The 24,856-nt window shown below is 44.3% G+C and overlaps 1 protein-coding gene across 6 annotated transcripts in view; it reads right to left on the bottom strand.

Moving 5' to 3' along the window:
- The window catches only part of STARD13 (StAR related lipid transfer domain containing 13), a 514,731-nt gene that overhangs the window by 56,430 nt on the left and 433,445 nt on the right, over window positions 1–24,856 (bottom strand). For all 6 annotated transcript variants that reach the window (XR_009456449.1, XM_019498243.2, XM_059717011.1 and 3 more), the window contains one exon: window positions 6,839–6,910. Coding sequence is in view for 5 of the 6 variants with exons in the window: in XM_019498243.2 (XP_019353788.1) it covers window positions 6,839–6,910 (72 nt within the window). In the remaining variant the exon portion in view is untranslated. The remainder of the gene's footprint in view (window positions 1–6,838; window positions 6,911–24,856) is intronic.

Below are 24,856 nucleotides of genomic sequence, written 5' to 3'. Positions count from 1 at the left end.
ATTCCTCCCCATCCTCAACTTCAGGTAAAAAAGTAATATTCTCCCAACTTTGATCTGGAAGAAAACAAGGTGCGGAAAAGAGGCTAAACCCAGCCCCCGGGAAGTCTGTGCTATGCAGAAGCAGAGCTAAGCATTCTCACCTTCAGACAGACTGGGTAAGAGGAGAAAAGGCTTACACCCCTCTGCTGCCAACTCCAGATTCAGTCATGAGAGGCAGGCAGAGAAAAGAGTTTCCCTTCTTCCTGTGGGCTCCACTAGCTCCAACAGCTTTTGGGCCAGGGTTTCAATATCCCTTTACTTTTACTTGGTTGCTGATCTTGGCTTCTACTGAGAGTGGAACAAATACTGAAAGCTCTGGACACTACCAGCTTTGCATAATGGCTGCATTTTGAAACTCATTTTGCACTTATTTTGTGTTTTCATTTCCATTTTCTTTCTTGGCTGAGTTTCCCAATCTCTCATCAGCATGATAAAATAAACTTCTAACCTCCCTCCTCTTTCTCATTTTTCCTTCATCATCAGGTACTCCTCTCTTGTTTCTCCCCAATCACTGGTTATATTTAAATGTCAGTAGCATAATTAAGGGTGGGCAACCAGGGCATGAGCCCCCAGTACTGAGTAAAAGTGGGCACTGGGATGGAGACAAGGCGATTCCAAGTCTCTGGATGTGTGGAGTGGAGCTGATTCAGGAGTTCCCCTCAAGGCATAATACCTATCACAGAATAATAAAATAATAGAAAATTAGGGTTGGAAGGGACTCAGGAGGTCATCTAGTCCAATCCCCTGCTCAAAACAGGACCACTGCTAACTAGATTATCCCAGCCAAGACTTTGACTAGCTGGGCCTTAAAAACCTCCAAGCATGGAAATTCTACCACCTCTCTGGGTAACCTGTTCCAGTGCTTCACTACCTTCCTCATGACAAAGTTTTTCCTAATCTCTAACCCCAGCTTCCCTTACTGCAACTTCAGACCACTGCTGTTTGTTCTGTCATCTGCCACCACAGAGAACAGTCTAACTCCATCCTCTTTGGACCACCCTTCAGATAGTTGAGGGCTGCTATTAAATCCCCTCTCAGTCTTCTCTTCCCTAGACTAAATAAGCCCAGTTCCCTCAGCTTCTCTTCAGAAGTCATGTTCTCCAACCCTCTAACTATTTGTTGCCCTCCACTGCACTCTCTCCACTTTGTCCACATAGTTTCTGTAATGGGGGGGCCCAAAACTGGATACAGTACTCCAGGTGTGGCCCCACTAGTGCTGAATACAGGGGAAGAATCACGTCCCTTGATCTGCTGGCAACACTCCTACTAACGCAGCCCAGTATGCCAGTAACTTTCTTCATCAACAAGGGCACACTCTTGGCTCATATTCAGCTTCTTGTCTACTGTAACCCCTTGGTCCTTTTCTGCAGAGCTGCTGCTTAGCCAGTCGGCCCTACCCTCCAGCAGATCTACTACTCCCCCCAGCTTGCTGTCATCTGTGAACTTGCTGAGGGTGCACTCCAAACCATCTTCTAGATCACTGATGGAAACACTGAACAAAACTAGTCCCTGCATCAAGCGTGGGGCACTCCACTTGATACCAGTTAGACATTGAACCATTGATTACTACCCTTTGAGCCTGATAATCTAGCCAATTTTCTATCTTACAGTCCATTCATCCAACCTATACTTTCTTAGCTTGGTTGCAAGAATGTTGTGGGAGACCATATCAAAAGCTTTGCTAAAGGCAAGGTAGATCACATCCACCGCTCTCCCCGCATCCACAGAGCCAGTCATCATAGAAGGCAATCAGGTTGATCAGGCATGACTTGCCCTTGTTGAATCCAAGCTGACTGTTTCTAATCACCTTCTACTCCTCCAGGTCCTTAGAAATGGATTCCTTGAGAATCTGCTCCATGATTTTTCCAGGGGCTCAGGTGAGGATCGCTGGTTTGTAGTTCCCTGGATCTTCCTTCTTCTCTTTCTTAAACATGGACGTTATTTTTGCCCATTTCCAGTTGTCTGGGACCTCTTTTGACCACCATGATCTTTCAAAGATAATGGCCAGAAGGTCTGCAATCACATCAGCCAGTTCCCTCGGCATCTGTGGGTGTGTCCAGATGGGCACGCATGTGTGTCCTGCAGTGTCTCAAAGCTTTAAGAGGCATGTTTGGGAATGAGAAAATGTCCTACACACTGCAAATTTGCAGCACAGGGGCAAAATGAGACCCCTGGATATCCAGGGGTCAAAAAAATCAAAACAAAACAAAATTGCACGGTCCTGGACCGTGGCAATGGGAGGCTGGGTCCTCCACAGAGATGCTCTGGTAGCAGCCAGAGCATCTCTATGGCTGGCCCTCACCCTGGTGCTGAAGAACGCTACCTGTTGGTGCAGGGCAAGCAGCATGCCAGCCACAAGGAGTTGGACCTGGGCTCCAGTGCCAGTAAGTAGGGGATGGGGGGGCTGGAGGAGGGTATAGGGGACTATGGGGGGAACCCTGCTGGCTTCGCCTGCTCCCCCAGGCCCCTATCACTGCCCCACCCAACCCCACCCCCTCCTGCCCCCCGAATCCCCCTGATCCCTGCCCTGCCCAGCCCCATCCCCTCAGCCCCCCGAGCCCCCCCAATCCTTGCCCCTCCAGGCCCATCCCCCACCTGCCCCGCCCCGCCCCGCCCCACCCGGCCGCATTCCCCACAATCGCTGCCCCTCTGGGCTCCAGCATCCCAGCAATTTAAAAAAACCCAACCCCTCACCCCGCACTCACTGGCAGTAGCAGCTGCTGTCAGGGTTACTGGCTCCCCACCACACAGCATGGGGCAGGTGACAGCTGCAGCAGCCCCAGTCTGGGCCTCACTGCCCCCTGCTGTCCCCCACTGCATGGGGTGGCTCTGCCAGGTGAGTAGAGGGTGGTTTTTTTTCTTAAGTGCCAGAGGCTGGGGTGGGGGGCAGCAGCCATTGGGGGTCTGGGGGTGCAAGCAGGGGATAAGGCCAGGTGGGGTAGCCATTGGGGTGGTCTGGGGGAGCCGGTGGGGGATGGGGCCAGGTGGGGCAGCAATTGGGAGTGGGGGGCTGGGGGAGCAAGTGGGGCTGGGGCATGTGGGCCCTGCAGGAGAGGTGGTAGCCCCTGCATGGGCCATTTGCCCCTGTTGTGGGGGCTGTAACCCCTGTTGGAAGGGCTGTGTCCCCTGTGGGGGCAGCAAAGCATATAGGTGTTTAGAATTCACTTTATTATGACAACAGAGACACTGGTGGGCTTCCAAATTGCTTTAACACTGTAGATATATCAATAAAACATTGCCCAACTGATCACTGTCTCTGTCTCTGACTTTCTCTCTCTGTCTCTTGTGGTCTTTTGTTTTAATCATGGAGGAGCATAGATTTCGGGGTATTGTACAGAGTGACTTTGGGATTTTTTATCAGGGATTTTTCAGTTTTCCAATAGCAAACACAAGAATTTCTGCTAGGGAGGCCAGTGGCAGGACCCTGCCTGCTCAGAGCTGGCACCTGGGACCCAGCTGGAAGTGGCTGACCTCCTAGGCAATTGGGGCCAGGAGGTCATGATTTGACAGTTCAAAGCAGGCCACCACACCTGGAACATCTTCTGGGCGATAGCTGCCCAGATAGCCAGGCAGGGGCACACATGGCAGTAGTGCTGCACAAAGGCCAACCCTGTAGCCACAGTCTACTGGCAGCTGGCCCAGAGGGGCAGATGCCTCTATTGGCTGTGCAGTCCCCATCTGGGTCTGGCAGGTGCACAGCAGGTCACAGCCAGGCAGCAGCCCCCGTGCCAGACTGCTGTAAAGGGTGCAGGAAATGCTCAGGCTGCTTCAGCAGTTCAGCTGGCCCAAGGGGTACTGTCCCCAGGTACCACTGGCTGGGCCCAGAAACTCCTAAGAGCGAGTAGCCCTGAGCTACTTGACAGGACAGCTTTTTGTACTGATGGGGCTAGGAGAGGGCAGCTTTTTTTTACTGCTGGGGACAGGACAAGGTGCTGGCCCCGGGCTCTAGCTCCCCCTGGCTGCAGATCCAGGAGGAGCCAGGTAGGGTTATTTTGCCCCAAGCGTCACAATTTGCCCCACACCAAAGTGCATGTCTGGGCATGTGCGCCGAGGTAAAAAGCCCCAGCTCAAATTTGCACCACTTCTATTTGAGCTGCTGCAGCCTTGGGTGCATCCTAGCCATCCCCATGCGACTTGTATATGTCCAGTTTTCTAAATAGTCCCTAACCTGTTCTTTCATCACTGTGGGCTGCTTACCTCCTTCCCCAAACTATGCTTCCAGATGCAGTAGTCTGGGAACGGACTTTGTCTGTGAAGACTGAGGTAAAAAAGGCATTGAGTACCTCATCCTTTTCTGTATCATCTGTCACTATGTTGCCTCCCCCATTCTGTAAGAGACCCACACTTTTCCTGATCTTCCTCTTGTTATTGACATGCTTGAAGAAACTCTTCTTGTTACCCTTCACGTCCCTTGCTAATTGTAACTCCAAATGCACTTCTTGCTTTCATCCCTGCATGCCCAAGCAACACTCTTATACTACTCCCTAGTCATTTGTCCAAGTTTCCATTTCTTGTAAGCTTTCTTTTTGTGTTTTAGCTTACTGAAGAGTCCCTGCTAAGCCCAGCCTGTCTTCTGTCATGCTTATTAGTGTTCCTGTGCCTTAGGATAGATTGTCCCTGTGCTCTCAGTAAGGCTTCTTTAAAGTACCACCAACTCTCCTAGACTCCTCAAACTGGCTTCCCAGGGGATCCTGCCATCAGTTCCCTGAGTGAGTTGAAGTCTGCTTTTCTGAAGTCCATGTTCCTTACTCTGCTGCTCTCCTTCCTCTCTTTCCTCAGGAACCTGAACTCAATCATCTCGTCATCACTGCTGCCCAAGCTGCCATCCACTACTACATTTCCCACCAATTCTTCCCTGTTTGTGAGCAGCAGGTCAAAAAGAGCATGGCTCCTACATAGCCTCTTGCACCAGAAAATTGTCCCCAGTGCTCTCCAAAAACTTCCCAGATTGTCTGTACATGGCTGTATTGCCTTCCCAGCAGATGTCAGGGTGACTGAAGTCCCCCATGAGAACCAGGGCCCATGATCAGAAAACTTCTTCTAGCTGTTTGAAGAAAGCCTCACCCACCACTTCCTCCTCATCTGGTGGTCTATAGCAGACACCCACCATGACATTACCTTTGTTGCTCTTCCCTCTGACCCTAACCCAGGGACTTTCAACAGGCCTATCTGCAGTTTCATCCTGGAGCTCTATAGCTCTTTTACATAAAGTACAATTCCTCCTCCTCTTCTCCCCTTTCTGTCCTTCCTGAACAGTTTATATCCATCCATGACAGTGCTCCAGTCATGCAAGCTGTCCCACCACGTCTCTGTTATTCCAGTCACATTTCAGTTCCGTGACTATGCAAGGACTTTCAATTCTTCCTGCTTGTTTCCCAGGCTTCATGCAATTGTATACAAATACCTTAGGTAACTAGCCAGTTGCCCTACTTTCTCAGGAAGAATGGGAAGGCCTCCCCTATTGTCCCTTCCTGCTTGCGCTTCTTTCAGGTCATCCAACTTCCCCACTTACCTCAGGGCTCTGGTCTCCACCCCTGGCAAACCGAATTTAATGCCTTCTTCCCTAGGTTAGCGAGCCTATCTGGGAAGATCTCATCTCTTCCTAGCAATCCTTTTCCTTGGAACAACATCCTGTGGTCAAAGAAGCCAAAGCCCTGCTGGTGACACCATGTGCGCAGCTATGCATTGATCTGCAGGATGCATCCGCTCACATCTAGGCCCTTCTTTTTGACTGGAAGGATCAAGAAGAACCCCACCTGAGCCCCTGTCCCCTTCATCCTTACACCCAGAGCCCTGTAGTCACTTTTGAACTGCTCAGGGTCACCCCGGCAGTATCACTGGTGCCCACATGGATGAGCACCGTGGAATAGTAGTCAGATAGCCAGATTCCCATCTGGCCCTCTCCCATCTGGCTGTCACTGGAAGAAAACTTCAAGCTGAAGTCTCCACAGTGCCAAACCAGGATGTACATAGAAACCTTGACTGTGAGTATCCCCGCCTAGACAGACACCTCACAGATTCAAGCAGAGGAAGAACTGGCAGTGACAGCCCTCAAACTTATGAAGAATTTATTAAAATTGCTTTTGGGGCTCTTTTAACTCATCTGGTTTGTGAACCTCTGAGGCTTGCAGAGGTCACTGTAGGTGAATCTAGATGTGTGCTTTACTGCAGAGTTGACTAATTAGCTCCACAGAAAAGTGTCACCATCTGCTGGTATTAGGATGCAGTAAACTAACTAACTCTGCTGTAAGATAGCATTGAGTCTGATTAAACACGTGTAGATGGTGACCACCAGGTGCAAATTGTGCCCAGTCAGCCCAGCTAGCCATGGGCCAGACCCACAGTTCCTGCCAGCCCCTCTGCTGTCTGATGCTGTCACCCAGAGGCTGGGGCTGATTCCCCATGACCACTGCCAGCCCAGGGTGCTCCATCCTGGCTCAAATTGCTGCTGTCCCAGGTGCATATGTAAACAGTGCACCTGGGAGGGGTGTACTCTGGCTCAAATGGTTCTGGAGTTTATTGCATTGCATTAATTGCATGTGTAGATGCACCCAGCATCAAACTTTTCACCATAACATGAAGACAAGAAACTCACTTTTTAGAAATGAAATTAGAGATGTTTATGTACTCATGTGACTCCAGGAATGAAGACTTTCAGAAAATCAGCTCCTATTGTTCACAATACCATCATGTGAACTGACAACACTATAGCTTGTAAGCTGTGCAGGCTTGGAGTGCGTAATGAAATGCATGGGACACTTTAGGAGTCATAACAATAGAAATATCCACAACAACATACCTTCATAGAGATGAGCATATTGTGGAAATCCAGCAGCTCGTAACCAGTCACACGTTTCCTTTGCTTCAATTTCTGAAAAGCAACAGAAAGGAAAACAGGTTCATCCTATACATGTTTTGCTATTTTGCATCAGAAATTATTTTAAATACATGTAAATAATGAGACTTAATAATAGATGTTGACAGTACTAAGTCATCATTCAACAAGACCATTATGGGGCATCAGTTAAACAGGTGGCTATGAAACAAGCCCACCTGTCTCACAGGAATAGTGGAATTTGTACCACTTTTTGGAGATATCATATGCAGTAGGATGGATTGTCACCCTTATGTCAACATTAGAAATGACCATCACATATGGGAGGTTTGCTCAAGCCAGGCCTATGGCATAATTTCCTGTCTCTGCATTGGGCTCCTTATGGAGGCGTGTGTAGAGATAAAGTGGGAATTGATCAGCCTAGAGTGAATCTGTGAGAATACCTCCAGGAAGACCTGCTGTCAAAAAGCCAAATGGAGATGTACCAGGGACAACAGCAAGTTCAGAACCCAAGTCTGATCCTCCTGACCCTATGATCATCTGATAGGTATGATGGTACACTCTACAAACTTTTCAGGATGGAGATAGGGGGGAATGGTTGGTAGGCAGCAGAACATTGCTCACTTGCGTAAGGGTGAAAGAGCAACCCTAGATAAGTGCTACATAGCAATAATTAACAGAAATTAAATAATAAAAATGAAGGTAAAATTTAGGGCCAACATCAGTTTCTATACAGAAAAAATGATCCTGTACCTACAATCAAGCATGTCTTTATTCCCACTGCTGTCTCACAAACAGTAATACATAAGATAAGAGCCAAATTATGCATGACTATCTGCTATGCTTCATTACATGGATGCATGTTCCCTAAAGTATAAGGTACGTTTATGCCTAAGAAAATCGATAGCCACGTACACTATCATCCAACCTAAGGGAAAAACCCAGAGGGTTTTGCCATATTCAGATTTTGCAGCCAAAAAAATCTTCCCCATACAGCAATGGTGATTAAACACAGCACAATTAGTTGGACTGGAAGGAGAAAAATCAGACTTAGTGTCTCTTCTGAAAATTCTGTATGAATGCTCAAATCAGGGTAAATTGGTTTTGTACTAAGCACAAAGCTCAGTAGATACACCGAGACAGGTTTTCCCTGGTGTTATGCAAATCAAATCAACAGTTACAACCCTGATGCATTTGGCCTACTGAAGCTCACTGGACAGTCTGCTTGAGAAAACTGGAAGCCTCTTGTTGTACCATACTATATAAGACGAAGACACTTTTTTCTGCTCCTCTGAATATTCAATCATACCAATAATTTTGTTAGAAGATATAAGCCTGGGTCATTAAAAGCACAATTTCCAAAAGATGATCAGATAGCTAGTAACAGGCCTGCAATGACCATGAGCATCAGCAGTGATGAAATGGATTCACTGCCAGATCTTCATTTACTTTGACATTAGCTCATGTCATAGCCAAAAGAAAAGTTTTAGAGTACATTGAGTTCTGAGCACTGCACAAAGGAATGAAAGCATGGCTCTTACTACTAAATATCTGTGTGCTGAAATCACATCTTTATTATGTTCCAGTGCAACAGAATATTTTCATTAAATGTCTAGAAAAAAGACAAGACTGGGTGCTTCTCTTTTTTATTAAATGCAGACTCATGAAACAAATGAATTGATCCTCTTTCAAAATATATTTTACAACACTACAGCTGCATAGTCAAGTTTTGTTTGCCCGGGAAGAACAACTAACAGAGGTGGCAGGTGATGGAGAAGACTATGGCTAGTGACCCTCCCCTCCCCTCCCACCATGTGCTTCTCTGATTTCAGTGTGGTTTTTGATTTTTTTTGTTAATATTTTGGCCTACCAAGGTATTTTCATGTGGCCCAAGTAAAGGCCACACGGTCTCAGAAAGTGATGGGTAATTGATGGCAAAGAATAACAAATACAGTGAATTCCACTTTTCGTTTTGTTTGCAAATTGTCCACAAGCAGATTACAATTATCTTAAAAGCATCCATTATTCAAAAAAAATGGAAGAAACATGTCTGCATGTAGTTTTCAGTTTCTAGTTCCTTCATGACTACTGCATATATTCAAAATCTGATCTATAGAAATGCTTATCTGGAGCTACACTAAGAAGTCAGATGCAGGGATGGAAGAGGAAGTTCTTACTCCCCTGGATGGGCCTAGTCACAATCCAGCCCATGGTTCAAGATCTGTTCTCTAGTGGATGAGTTTAATGCTTCAGGCAGAGCATTTTCATAAAAAACCTTCAGGTAGTGGAACTAACATGCTCTGTTCATTAATATTTGTTTTAAAGGCGTTAGTCCCCTTCACTTGTTAGAACTTGCAATAACACGCTCACTCACACCATTTGTTAGAAAGTTAGTGAAAGCTCCTTTGAGAAAGGGTGAGCACAGAGCCAAAATTAATTCGTTAAAAATGTTTTGCAGCTTTGGTCCAGCTCTGTTATACATCCAGCTATGCTACTGCCTACTGCAGGTGTGAGAACCTGGCTGCAGCTGTATTATATTCCAAAGGCAGACAGGCTATCAGTGAAGATCAAAGCTAGAAAGAAAAAAGAGGGTCCCAAAAATCTGCAGTTGAAAAATACACTTTGCATATCACAAAGGCTAAATTATATTTCCAAGACAAACTAAAGGTATGGGATATGGGTGTGGGTGTTTCCTTAGAAACATGGCCAGAAATTTGCTTTACACATCTTTCTTGAATAACTCTTTATACCAAATTTCTTTGCCAACTGCGAGCTCTTAAAGCTAAAAGATGCTTCAGGTTGTAACACATGATCAAATACATCACACCATTGATCAACTCAAGCTCGTTTAATTTGTTCTTGCAACTTCTCCTCTTCTTTTCTCCATTACAGTTTTTCTTTTAACATTTGGCTTATTGTTGATTTTACTGTTTATCTTCAGCCAAATTCTGTGTCAAATTTGTGTAAAGTTTGTGTAAAAAACTTTGAAATCTTTAGTGAAAAAGAACATGCCAGTTCTGGATACAAGTTTGACCCAGTTGTAGCAGGGTTTTTTTGTTGTTGTTTTTTTGTTGGTTTTTTTTTTTTAAACTCTTTTCAACCTCACCATACAGCTGATTGAAAGATTTAAAGTAATTTGCTTCCAAAAATTTCCAGAGAAACCTAGCACAAAACTGGGTTAAAATATATTGACATAGTCCATTTACCTTTTGAATTCACTGGCTTAACTTGGAGTAGGCTTAAAAGGATGTTTAAACACATAATTTAAACAAACATAAGCGGATCAATTTTTTGCAAGTCACGAAGGTGAGATCAACAGCATGTGATCTTGAAGAGGCGTATTAAAATTATGAACTTCACTGGAGGGTTTTGCAGAATATCACATTGTTCCAGTAAACACCTTCCGATTTTGGCAATGATCATTGCTCATTTGTCTGAATAATTTGCATTTTCACATTGTCAAATAATTTCACTCTTAGCACTGTGGTAGGTAAATGCCTACTCTATTTGCCCCTGGCTTGTGTTGATAGTCATTGCAAAAGCTACTCTGATAAGAAATTGCATTGTATATCTTAAAAGGCAGAGCTGTGCCTGACTAATAAAATGTGAATCTTGGCAAAAGAGTATGTTATATGTCTCTAGGATCATCATAAAGTCTTCTTACAATAAGTGTTGTGATGCTGATTAACATAATTTTCAGATTCACATTTTGTACCAAAATCACAATAGTTCCCTCCTTGTGTGTGAGCCTGTGGTGAGGCAAATAGCTTAGTGAGAAACTGTTGGGAAACTTGGTTGGATATTGGATATTCTCATTACCATGTTCATTATCTACACCATCTACATGTAAAGCATAGTCTTTCTCCTCCAATAGTTCTAGCAATTATGTCATCATTTATAATATTGCAGTATTCGTTTTTGGGGCAAAGAATGCAGAATCTGAACTGCAATGAATGGCTTCCTCTGAAAAGTCACTACCATAAAACCACTCAAGTTTCCATCTTTTGAAACATGGTTTTATGGTGCTCTGATAAGATCAAGTGCAATCTCCATTCATAGGCAAGTTCATCTGTTTCAGCCACTGCTGGATTCAATATTTTAAAATGTCTCTACAGTACTGATGTCTTAAGACAGCTCTCAATTATAGGTGTGTATTTACATTGAGTTTACATGAAAATATGGGTCATCAAATATGTCATGGATGACATATTTACATCGACAAATAACATTTGACTCTACATTTTGAACTTTGGTACTTGAAGTGGAAATTCAATGAAAGCTAAAATTGATTATGCACAGTTTTCTCTTCTTTAAGGAACATTGTAGCACTACCGCTCCATGCAACAGCAGCGCAATATACACTCCCTGTCAATGGAGCAGATGGAGTAGACATTTGAAAGCCTGCATCTATCAAGTCCATCTATGAAAAATGCTTTGGGACCTACTTCAATGGATTAAACAGAGCTTCGACAATGGTGTCTATGGGCACTTGTACACGTGATGGGAGTTTAGTCCTTAAGGTTGCATTTTATGTCCCCTAAATTGAAACACTGGGCTTTTAATTGAAACTTACCATGTCAATTTAGGTGTTTCCATCACTGTTATAGCGAAGGGTCCAATGCTTTTGGGTTTTTTTTCCCATGGTCAGTGGGCGAGCTGCTAGCGGACCAAGTGGCCCCTAAGCTGTGGAGGGCCTTGCTCTTTTCCTCCATGCCTCCTGGGGCTGCCCAAGTGGGCTGCTAAAAGGCTGGGTGCTGCCCCAGCTCAGAGGCATCACCTGGCCCAATTCAAGTCTTCCCCGACCCTGAGCTGGGGCAGCACCCAGCCCACTAGGGGTGCTGCCAGGGGGTGCCACTGCTGCGGAGGGAAGGACTGGGGCCCCTGCAGCTCAGGGGTTGCTTGGCCCACCAGCAGCTCAGCTCCCACCTGCTGAAGAGGCAGGCAGGCTCCAGTGAAGAAAAAAAAGTATCGGGCCCCTCACTACTTCTGCCTTCAGCAGGTACCTTTTCCTTTTTTTCTGCAGAACCTGCTCATCTCTCCCATGCCTGGGGGGCGAGCTGACTAATAGTTGCAATACACCATTGTAAACTAAACTATATCAGTCTGTAGTTTAGTTTGCAACTATGCAAACTCATTTAAAATCCCGCAAACCCCTGCATGTATACAGCATGACACCATTAAGCCACACAAAGTGACATTTTTGTCACATGTACATGGTAATTGTGTCATGTGTACAAGCTCCCCATTATTACTTTCTGTTCCTCATTGGCTATGGTATACAACTGCTGGCCAGCCATGTTTTCACTTTACTGTGATTTAATTCTCTAGTAAAATTAGTAAACTATCTGACGTGGTATAGATTCAGCTTTACAGGCTCAACGTAGTTCAGGCTCAACATTTCAATGATCTCTGCTAAAACCAGCATTTCTGCCTCTTTCTTGTTAGTTGTTCTTATTAAATCTTCACAGAAACTGTACTTAAATTGCTCCTAAAATTGCCTACGTTCTGTTTGTTCTTCAAATGCACTCACGTTTGCAAACAGCTGCATGAGCTGAGAGGGCATCTGAAATGATGATGCTTCATCTGAGATGTGTTTCTATTTTGTATCGTCATCAAACAATCCCAGCTCTTGGGCTGCACCTTTAAATGTCATGTATTGTACTTCATTAACTGCGTGTAACTCTGAGAAATGTGTAGCTCCTGTAGATGGCATACATTGTATCACATAATGCTTTTTCTATGACTGCATTTAAAACATTTCTTGTGGTTTTTTTCAGACTATCTCACTTTTTTTTAACTTTGTGCAAATCTAAACTCTATGGCTAAGTACAGATATACAAAAAGCCAGAGGCTGAAATGGTTCAATCTTTACAAGTTAATCTAAAGTGCATAGATTGAACTGATAAGCAAATGAATAGTCATTTACTTTTGATTCCCGAAAGGCAGCCACATGCCTACAGTGGCCCAGGCCAGAAGCTGCAGGGCACTAGAGCATGCCTCCCTGCTTGGAGGGGGGGGGGGCAGAGTTTATGGGTGAGGTGCAAATATCCTGAGATGCTGGGGGACTATAGTTAACTTGAATCTGGAGGGGATCTGGGACAGAAGTTCACTGAACTGATTTAAACTGAATCAGTGAAGTCTGATACTATATCCCTACAGGTTTATCTTAAACTGGCTTTGGCCACTTTGAAAGTGGTTTATGTGCACTGTTGTGTTACAGATTTGAACTAGCTTCTGATCACTTATACTGGTTTATATGGACTTTGTGTCCCTAGCCTATATGCTTTAAAATGATATTTACTATGTGGGTATATAGTAAGTACAAATACCTTAAAATGTTCTTAGACTATCTATTCCTTAAAATATTAATATATAAATACTGAGAATACTAATCCTACTGATCTGGGAAGAGGGTGGGGGATGGATAAATGAAAGCATGCATATGGTTATGGGCTGATTGCCCCTTCGCTCTTTACCCATATCTCTTTTCGGAAGCTGCTTTCCACACAACTGCCTTTTCCACCAGATAGAGAATAAATAAAATTGGTAAATAACAATTAATGATTTAACTTAATTAAAAACACTAATACATGTCAAGATGCATCTCTAACTTCATGTACAGAGTTCAGGAATATGTAATCACCTTCTCCACTACTGTATATTAATTTCACATTTTTATTCATGATAATCTTTATTCTTCAGTGGGCTGAATCAATGCGTTTGCCACCACACACAGATTAATGCTCTCATATTTGTTATTTTCATAAAATATTTTTAACATTAACACATTGTATCCTTTATACTGTCTTTGATTTAAATGTAATGAATTTAACATGCATTTTTTAGCTATAATTAAAATGATGAATCATGTTTAAAGTGAATCTATTTTTCTGTGAATAAATGTGAGATAATCCCTTTGGAAGTTACATGCAGGTTTTGTAAGAAGAACAGGCCTCAATGTAGCATACAAAACTTAGAAACAGAATAGTAATTTAATCAAAATACACAAGTCTCTCAAGCTGGAAAAGTTCAGTGCAATGTCATGCTTTAAACACATTCTTGATTCTTGTTCCTGGTCTCTCAGCTCTTTGGCTGGGAAAGGATCAGAGCACTGTAATTTGTCCCACAGTGAAGTCTCCAGCTGGTTAATAAGCAGCCACTGATACTGGTTTGAAATGAAGCCCTCATAGCTGTCCGAGATATTTATAGAGCTTCCGTTTTTGTATCTCAGTGCTTCACAGTCTATATGCATTTGTCAACACAGCTCCCTTGCATATTATAATGCCTGTTTTATACACGGGACACTAAGGGACAGGTTTTCAAAGGTATTTAGGTACATGAAGACTCCCAGAGGGATTTTCAAAAGTATGTAAGCAAGCCACAGAACCGTTGTATTCAATCCCTTTGAGAACTTGGCTTGGACCCTTGAAGTTATTCAGTCATATGTCTTCCATTTAATTATGACAACTTTCTCAAAACTACTGCCCAGTTACTGACTAATCCCCCAGGCTCCTGTGTTTCTATCAGTTGGCACTCAGCAGTTGCCTATGCACTAGTGTTTCCACCACTACCTAGCTTCAATCACTGTTTATACACATTTTTGCACTTTACAGTAGACACAGTGGATGAGAAAAGAAGTAATTCTGGGAGCAGGGATGGGAACCTAGGACTCCCCTTCCCAGCTGAATGTTGTCACCATTAGTTAAGGCATGTTGCCTCTTATACGTGCTCTTCCTGGCAGTATTAATTTTGCATTTTTGATTGCATAGTGACACAGATTCAACAGAAGAAGTAGAGAGGGCACTTCTCCCCACATCCCAGCCTAACCTACAGCTGGAAGGAGAAAAATGAGGCTCTGAATTCCCACCAACCAAGTTTTTGATTAATCAGACATGAGTGCATTTTGCACACCGTGTGTTTTAGGATTGGGTCCCTCAGAGGATTTAGGTGCAATGCTGAATTTTAGGGAGGCTTAGGTGGAACCTAGGAAACTAGGTGTTGAGGCCAGGGCAGTTCTACATATGCTCAGAAGCCTATATATGTGCTATGGGGTGGGGTGGAACGTTTTAATTAGAGTGGTACCTGGGCAGCCGCTCAAATTAAAATGGATCATCATCATATGTATTAAGCCCCTGCGCATTTCAAAATGGCCATGGGATGCTTTATCTAAAGCTCATTTGATGAGGTTTAGATAAAACGCCCCCACAGCCATTTTGAAATGCGGAGGCTTCATACATGTGATGGTGAGGTTATGTTGGAGCTTTCTAATTAGAACATGGAGCAGACTTGATTAACTGAGTCTGCTCCAATGTGTTCTAATTACAACATGAGCGAGCATGTCTATAGGCACTCCTAATGTCTATAGAACATTAGGACCAAACAGAGGTGTCTTCCAGGGTTTGGTGGTTGCAGTGTAGGGGTTTCTTGAATCATGACTTTGGACTTGGGTACCTAGGGTAGAATCCTATTGCATGTCCCAATGACAGTCTTCTAGCTGCATAACTACTGTTTTTGGTACCTACACAGTGTGTGATCCTATTCTACATGCAGTATGTACATGCAAGTGTCCACATAGCTACTGGACATGTGCAGTAGGCTGCATTCTGGTATGTAGCTCTGTATACACATACATAACCAGATGTCCAAAAACTGGCCTGCAAAAAAAAAAAAAAAAAAAAAAAAAAAAAGACAAAACTGATCTCCCCACAGCTAAACAGCTAGTGGTGCTTGCCCAAAAGGCAAGAGACACAAGTTCTAAGCTTCCCTTCACTCTAGCTTTCCACTGTATTGCTCTAATTAACAAGCCCCCTGTCCCAGCACTCCTTTTGAAGCTGAGGAATTGCACTTTGCATTTAAAATTCACTGGATAAAGTGAACAGAGAACAGCGTGAAAGTATTTGCCTCACTGGGAACAAGGTTCCAGATCAGAGGCCAGAGCTTGCTATTTTCTACAGCAGCATCCATCTCCTAAACATCTCTAGTCTGTTTTTTTTCTTCCTGGCCTCACAACTTCCTCTTGCAGCTGTCCAGGTGGCAAGCTCCAAAAGTATGCCAACTCAGTACTCATGCATCCATACTGCACATGGAGAAGGATATCAAAGTATGCTTAAGTGGCAAAAATGGCAGTTACCCAGCCAGTTAATTGCTATTTGAGTGCATAAAGTGAAATAAGAATCTGCCCCTAAAGATCATCTAAGTTCTATTTTAGGCATATAAGTCCTTTCTTGGACCAGGTCCTAAGTGGCATGCCCAAATGCAACGGGAGCATAAGAGAACAAGGAACCAACCCTTTATTTCCCAAGTCCAAGGGGAGCACACTAAACCATCCTCTGTTCTGAATAATCCCCCATGGACAAGATGGCTCTAGACTGTGGTTCCCTTAAGCAGAAATCCAATACAATTTAATAAAGAACGATACATTTAACAGACTTTTTCAATTGCAATATGCTCAACAGGATTCTATGGCAGATTCTTCTTTAAATTATATTTAAAGGATGTTTTAAAATACTATACAAAGGATGTAAATCTCTATAAAATTATTTATGTTTTAGAGTCATTTCCATAGAATGATATTACATGAATACTTTTTGATAGAACCCTAATGATTTATCCTCATTAAATTCTATTATATTTTTTCAAATTACTCTATTCTTTCATAAGGATTTCAACATTAATGCAAGGAAAACAAACAATGAACCTATAAAATTATAGTACAACCTATTATAAATAAAACAAAATACAAGCCCAGATTGAGTTGTATATATTTTACTATACCACAATGTACACTTTTCATTAAATTTTGATAATAAGGTGTTCAAAGATGAACTGCCCTGGAACGATTTTGTATCCTGTTGTATACTTACTACTGGAGCCAGGTTTATAGTTTGCAAGTGAGGAATAAATAAAGCTGACAAAGCATGATTTTAATAGACTTTAAAGCTTTTGAAGGATACTGTGCTACCACTGATACTACAATAAAATAAGTACTTTTTAAATTACTGTTGTAAAAATAATACAAATGACAAGTAAAGATCCTTTCAGTTCACTGACAATGACAACAATCATTTGTTTGTAGCCCTTTACTCTCAGAGCACAAGTGCAACATGTGTCCATCTGCCTGATGTGTATGTCCTGTTACATAGTTCAGTTTAAGACCTATGGTAGATGGGGGGTTGTAGCCAGGCCTCCTTCCTATTCTCTGGAAGAGTGCTTGAATAACCAGGCTGTTGAGTATTCAGAGGTAAGCCCTTCAATACTTTTTGTTAGAGCTTGTTCTACTTCGTATAAACAATTACTTTTTGGAGTTGTTGTTGGAATTGACTCCAGCCCTTACTTTTCATGTAAATTACCCTAACCATAACACTATTCAATCAGTCTGTTGCTTTTTCTCCCTCTAACCATAGTGCTACAGCCTAAAAAAAGGTGAGGGAATCTCTCTCTCTTTTCCTGTGAGAAAGGACACGTGGCTTAGATGCCTAACCCCAGGAGAGGAGTCACAGCAAAGAATCACCAGGGCTAGGGACAGACATTCAAAAAGTTGGAGCCTGAATTGGTTCAACCTTTGCAAGTTAGCTTAACCTGCAGAGAGTGAACTGGCTTGTAACAAAACAGACATGCAGGAACATGCCTGCAGTTGCTCAGGCCAGGGGCCGGGGGCGCTAGAGAGCACCCTCAGCTGCAGGGAAGCTGTGAGGAGGAGGGCATGGCCAGTCCAGACTGAACTGGACAGGGAGGGGTTTAATTCCCCCCTCTCTGTCCCACCAGCAGGGGGCTGCTGTTTGCTCCCCACTCCTGCTGTGGCACTGGGCACCATGGCCCCTGAGGCAGAGGGGGACAGGAAGCGGGGTTAGTTTCCCCTCTACCCCTACTGGTAGCCAGGGTAGAGGGGAGACTGGATCCCTGTGGCAGAATAGGTGCCTGCTGTCCCCTCTGCAGAAGGATGGAGGGAACGGGAATAACCCAGTCCAGTACTTTTCAACATCTTTATTAATGATTTGGATGCGGGGGTGAAGAGCTCACTGGCCAAGTTTGTGGACGACACCAAGTTACAGGGAAGCGTGGTCATGTTTGAAGATAGACTACAGTTACAGGCAGACCTAGACAGGCTAGCAAGTTGGGCAGATCAGAACCTGATGAAGTTCAACACTGAGAAATGTAAAATGCTCCACCTCGGGACAGGCAACCCCCAACACACCTACAGGCTTGGCAGCACCAAACTGACTAGCACCACGAATGAAAGGGACCTGGGGGTAATAACAGATCACAGTATGAATATGAGCCAGCAGTGTGATGCTGTAGCCAGTAGGGCAAATGATACTCTGGTATGCATCGATCGATGCATCTCCAGCAAAACCAAGGAGGTGATTCTTTTGCTCTACTCAGCACTGGTGAGACAGCAGCTGGAGTACTGCGGCCAGTTCTGGGCACCGCACTGTAACAAGGACATGGACAAGCTTGAGAGAGTTCAAAGAAGAGCCACCCGTGTATGATCAGAGTCGTACATGGCAAGCCATATGAGGAAAGGCTGAGGCATTTGGGACTCTTCAGCCTGAGGAAAAGATGGCTGAGAGGGGACCTGGTAGCTGCTTATCACTACAGTAGGGGAGTACATCAAGAGCTCAGTGAGCAACTGTTTACCAGGGCACCTGAGGGGAAAACCAGGAGTTATGACCACAAACTCCTGGAAGATCGATTCAGGCTTAACGTTAGGAAAAACTTCTTCACAATCAGGGTGTCCAGACTGTGGAATAAGCTCCCCCCAGAGGTGGTGCAGTCACCCTGGAAATCTTCAAGAGGAGACTAGATAGTCACCTTGCTGGGGTCACCTGACCCCCAGTTATCTTTCCTGCTTGGTGCAGGGGGCTGGACCCAATGATCTTCCAAGGTCCCTTCCAGCCTTACAATCTAGGAATTTATGAACCCCATCCCTGCCCCTCCCAAGGGGCCCTATGGGCTGGCTGTGCCCCCTCTGGGCCACTGCAGTGGGAGGGGGTAGGGCCCTTGTTGGGGGCAGCAGCCCATCATAACATCCAGCAGGGCAAGCCCCTTCCTGGTGAGGGGCCCTGCTGCGGGGTGGGCAGAGCTGCGGCGGGCTGCATGTGGCAGCACTGGGGTCCGGAGGGGGCCAGAGCCCCCCACAGCACTGCCACCGAGCTGCTTTCCTTTTCCCGCAGCATCCCCCCCCCCCACTGGGAAGGGGCTCCTGCTCCATTATGCTTGGTCCCCCCTCGCTGTTCCAGCAGCCGGGCAGGGGCATGGCCAGATGTTTCGTGCTGGGCTGATCTTGCTTGCGGAGACGCTTTATCTGGTCCTCAGCAGGTTCCTCAGTCCCACCGGGCTGAAGTGCCATTCTCTGGGTTTTCTCAGCAGCCCGGCTGCAGCAGCTCCTTTGCTGCTGCCACTGACCCCAGCCCCATGGTACAGGTAGGGACCAGCACAGCCCTGACCCCATGCACCCTGTGCCAGCTCTAGGCTCGCCTGTCCAGGCTGAGCAGTGGCAATGGGGGGAGAAATGGCTGTTCAGCATTGGGGGAAAAGCCTCTCCCTGTCCAGGTGCAGCCACCCAGAGCCAGCACCAGGCTACCTTGTGTCTCTACCACGTCACCACCACCTCTGGGCTGTCCCACGGGGCAGTGATAGCAGCAGAGCAGACACAAGGCATCCCAGTGTTGACTCTGGGCACCTGCAGCAGATGCCAACAGTGGGATGGGGAGGGGCTTTTCCCCACGTTGAGCAGCCATTTTTGAGGCAAGCTGCTTCCCCTATCAGCAAGTGCAGCCTGGTGTGCATAGCCAGCGGCTGGCTGGGCAGTGCTTATCCGGGCCTGCTCGGAGGCACCGTGGGCTCGGAGCCCGGCAGCTGCTCCACAAGCCCCACACGGTGTCTCCAAGCAGACCTGAATAAGCGCTGCCTGGTCAGCTGCCAGCTGCACACGCCAGGCTGCACTCACTGACCGAGGAAGCAGCTCGCCTTCCTGTCACTGAGCTGCACCCACTGGGGGTGGCCCCGCCCCCATGGCCCCGCCTGGCCACACCAAGCAGCTGCCTTAGCTGGGGTGGCTGCCCTACCACCGTCTGCCTTAGCTTTACCCCCTGAGTGAGGTCAGAACGGGCCAAGCCGAGCCAGTATGGGGGGTAATAGTATTGGAATGAGTAAAACTCGTGACATGGGTGCTTGTGGGACTGACTTGTCTCTGTCTTGGGGCATGAGAGACACTTCTGCAGGCCAGGCTGCTAAGCTACTGTGTTACCAGTTACCAATCAATCATGATTCACTCAGGGACCAGCTCAATACACAGTACCTAGCTAATGTAGCCAGTTAATTGCCATAAATTAGTACCTACAAAACTGGACCAAGGAGAGGAAAGAATCAATACAGACAATCAACTGCCCCAAGACAGACACAGTCAGTCCCACAAGCACCCATGGCACAAGTTTTGTCCGTCAGCAGCTAGGGGTGCAGGGCCCCACAACCCCCCTGCACCGATCTCCTCAACAGCTGGTAGATGTCATGGCCTCAGCAGGGGCCACCATCTCTGCAGCTGTCACCCTGCTGCGCCTTAACACACACAGTGTCACCCATGGCACGAGTTTTGCTTGTCCGCAGCTTGAGGTGCAGGCTTTGTGGCCTCAATAGGAGCTACCACCCCTGCAGTTTTGATCCCCCTGTGGTGTAACACATAGACCTGACAGGAGTTTGGCTTTCATGAATTTGGGGTACAGTTTCCCCCAAATCCCTGAACCAATCTCCTTGAAACTTGGCACGTTTCATGCGCTCAGCAGAGGCTACCATCCCTGCAAGTTTCATCCAATTTGGACAAGAAACAACAACATTATAGATATTTCATTGATTCCCCCATTATACCCTATGGCCGGATCTCCGAGGTGGCTCCAAAGCTTCAGAGCCGCTTTGGCCGGATTGAGGCGGAAACCCGGTCCAGAGCTCCAGATCAGATCACTGCCATCCGAAGCAGCCAGATCCAAAGCCGGATTGGATCACTGCTGACTCGCACAGGCCTACTGTATAGTGACCGTGCCAATTTAAGACTTCAGAAAGAATGTGGCATTAACACAAAGTAGCACAACTTTAAATGTGTTCTTCATGTATGGGTACTGTATACTTGGACTGACTGAAGAATACTTTGCAATCCTTAAATGAAGGACATCAGAGAAGAGTTACAGAATGCTATATGTTACAATTTGAATGAAAAATTGGAGACTGACTGCTTCAAATGATATCAATGTTGCTTTCTCCTTTCTTGAGTAGAAGACACATTTTAGGGACTGGACTCTACAAGCTATGATCATTGAATTAATTCCTCTTGTAGCAAATCTAAACAAAAAACCATGAGATACTGAGGAAGCACAGAACTTTTTTGGTTACTTCTCCCAAGCACCCTATTAATTACTGCTTGATTATACATTGTGTGATCTGATTCAAATTACTTGGAAGCAATCAGATACATATCAAAGAAACATTTTATCCATGTGAAATGATCTTAACACTGCGAGGGCATATCAAACATTTGGCATTAAAGTAAAAATGTATTTGAGAAACTCAATATTGACAATATTTTAAATCACAGTCTGAGAGGTCCATGAACAATCTGTTTTTATTTATCAGAAATTCATATTATATCAAATTTGTGCAGTGTCAAGTAAAATGGGGAACTTACCCTATAAGCCTTACACTAATGTAAAGCTATAAGGTAGAAGCTATTAAAGCAGAACTGTAGTATAAGACAGAGGGCCCTGTTCTCAGCTGGTGTGAATTTAATCTGGTATTTAGTACCAGATTTTCGGCTGCTGTTAATCAGCACCATTCCACCGATGTACATGGAACTATGCCAATTAACACCAGCTGAGGATCTGGCATTATATATTAGAGTTCAGTATTTCCTTATTAACGTTATTTTTTTAAAAAGGCTATTGAAAGAGACATCCTGCCTATCTATATTGAGGGAACAGTAAAATGTCAGTAATTTATACTTAAATCACTTGGAAGAGCTCTCATCACTATGCAATCTAGCAACATCAGTCTCTGTGTTACTATGAAAGACATCACTTGTATTAAGACAGCCAGACGATTTTCTCTCCGATTTACACTCACTGTATTGTAATTATCACCATTAAAGTATATGAACATTATTAACATATCAACATGCTCCAGGACAGCTAATGGAGAATAATTTATAGAACTAAAGTTAACATAATTAGTGAACATCTACTTAACCTTTCTTCATTTCTGAGAGGATTAACCATCAAACACACGTCTCTGTTTAATATTTGTTTCAGCTGCTATTTATTGCACTTGCATGGCTAATTTGAACTGCCAAAATGTCTTCTGATCAGTATAGGATGGGAAAAAAAAAGCAGTAGCATTAATACAAACAACTATTCATAAGCATAAAAGCAAACAACAAAGCTTTAGACTTTATCCAACCTCCCATGGAAGTTAATATGAATCATTCTGTCAATAGATGCCAGATGTAGGGCTTAACAAGTAACCCTGAAGGGCTATTATTTTTTTGCTTGTGATTGTATTATTTGAGAAATACTGGGAGCATCTACGCGTGCATTTTTTTGAATGCACATTAAATTTAGTATCTCCAGTGTAAGGTACTAAAGAAATGTCCACTAGTCTGCCTAATATGCATGGTTTTAAAGTGACATTTAATGCACAGTAACCTATTTACTGCATATTAGCCTAATCGCACAATTTTTATGGGACACTTTGATGTGCAATAGAATAGGTTACTTAGCATTAAAATGCACATGTAGTTGCGCCCAGTGTGTGGTTATATCGTTAATTAACTGACTAAATAGACTAATAGACTAAATTCTATACTCCTTTATGTTTGTACAACCCTGTTTAAGTCAGCAGATTCACCACAGAGTAAGCTTAGTCAAAGTTTACTCCCCTTGAATTACATGACCACACACTACTTTACAAAAAAATAACCCCAGACAAAAAAGCATTAACACTACCTTGATGCAGTTACTCAGAGAACAATTAGAAGCAACAGACAAATCTTGTCCACCCATCCTACAGGCTAATATTAATACTGACCAAACACATTTAAAAAACTAACAACCAAAATGGTAAGCCCATCCCACTGGGGTCCAAATCCTCAAAGGTATTTAAGCATTTCTGACAACATCTAATACATAACTTAGTTGCCCACAACTCAGTTGGTGCTACAACTCCTAAATTTTAAGCACTTGGTCTCTACAGCAGAATCCCAGCCCCAAAGGCAGGTGCCCAGGCTGTATGTACAATGTATGGGGAGAGTGAGGAGACTCAGACTGGTGATCCAAACAATCCAGAGCTCAACAGGGAGGTGCCTAGAGCTAGCCAATAAGAAATGCTAAGCAAAGAGATGTGTCTGAAATCCTGCCCTTCTCTAGACTTTAAGCACTTGAGACATGGATGCAGACAGGCTTCCTTGTCTACTCAGGAACCAGAGCCTGGAGTCTTCTCCTGAGGGTTGAAGCCTGCACATTTTCTTTCAAAGAACTAAACTTTTTCAAAAAACAGCAGGAGGGAGGGGCGATGCCCACCTTTCATAGGAAGTAACATCTCCCATCTGAGTGATCTAAACAGCCAGGCTATATTAGTGGTTAGGGTAAAATGCATCAACAGTGCTGAGAAAAGGACCAGAACCAGACAAGGGCTATAACTGGTAGGCTACAGAGTTATTTTTACTTTCCTTCTTGACCCAGGAATCTTGCATCCTTCCTGTATGAGTGGCTCAGCTTCAACAGTAGCAAAGAAGGGTGTCTTCACCATAGCCCTGCCTTTGGGTCTAGCCGTTTGGGCATTCTCTTGTACAGTGATGATGTTGATCTCAATTATTTCTGGTCAGGACGAACTGAAGCCAAATCTGCTACTTCCAAAGGCTAGTGCTCCAGTGTAAGCTATTATATTAAAAGGTGGGTATCACCACCTACAATGGTGTTTTAAAAAGAAAACAGCTACATCTAGATTTTGTAAAAGGCTTGGTACTATTGATTATGGCAGTGGTTCTCAACCTTTTAAGACTCAAGGCACTCCTGGGAAGACTTGAAATACCGCCCAGAAAATGCCAGCTTTTAGTTTCGACTCTTTTTTTGATTACACAAAAATAACAGAGCAGTTTTTTTTCTGTTGCAAAAAACTCAGAAACTATGGATTTTGATTTGAAATCTCTAGGTTTATCTTGTAAACCTTGTTTGTAAACCTAACAATGTTAACATTGTGGGGCACCCTTGAAAGGATCTCAAGCTTCCTAGGGTACTGTGGCACCCTTGCTGAGAATCACTGGATTAGTGGGTAGGCAGAGGATGTGCAGTCTCTCAGGGGACTTAGGCACCGCACTGCCTAATTTCTGAATCTGTGTGCCGGGGGAGGTACACAGATGCCAAGAAGTAGAACTAAAGGCATGTAGGGAAGTCTTAGATCAAAACGGGAGGCACTGGGTGAGTGGAGGTGGCTCTAAGGTTAGTCAGCCACTGAGCTAGGTTACTTTGGATTTAGGAACCTTACATCTGGCTAATCATGTCTTTGGTGCTTATACTTTTTTTTAACTTACCTGCTAAGTTTTATTTGTTTCTTTAGATGCCTCAGTACTCTTAAAAATCTGGCCCTTAGATTCTCATGGATAACTAAAGGAACTGGAAGACATGGATTACAGGACTTGGGCTTTCTATTCCTTTTTTAAATATGTGCATCTGAAGGCAGTCAGAAGAGGGTGCAAAACAGAATTTTTTTTAATCAATTGAAACTTAGCGCTAGAAATTTTTATTACAAAATGTCCAGATTTCATAGGTTTTGTGCTTCATTGTTTTAATAATGAAAGTTGATGTATTGATACAACAGATGTAGTCTATGAAAATACACACATGCAATTATACTCAGACCAAAATGATTCCTACACACTGGCTATTCACAAACTTTCTTCCAGCCATGCTTTTTGTGAACAGATCATTTGGCTATCATAGTTAT

This window comes from Alligator mississippiensis, chromosome 1, assembly GCF_030867095.1.
Source record: "Alligator mississippiensis isolate rAllMis1 chromosome 1, rAllMis1, whole genome shotgun sequence".
Taxonomy (NCBI): domain Eukaryota; kingdom Metazoa; phylum Chordata; order Crocodylia; family Alligatoridae; genus Alligator; species Alligator mississippiensis.
Note: the sequence above shows the minus strand (reverse complement) of the source record. Positions and strands in the feature narration are given on the sequence as shown.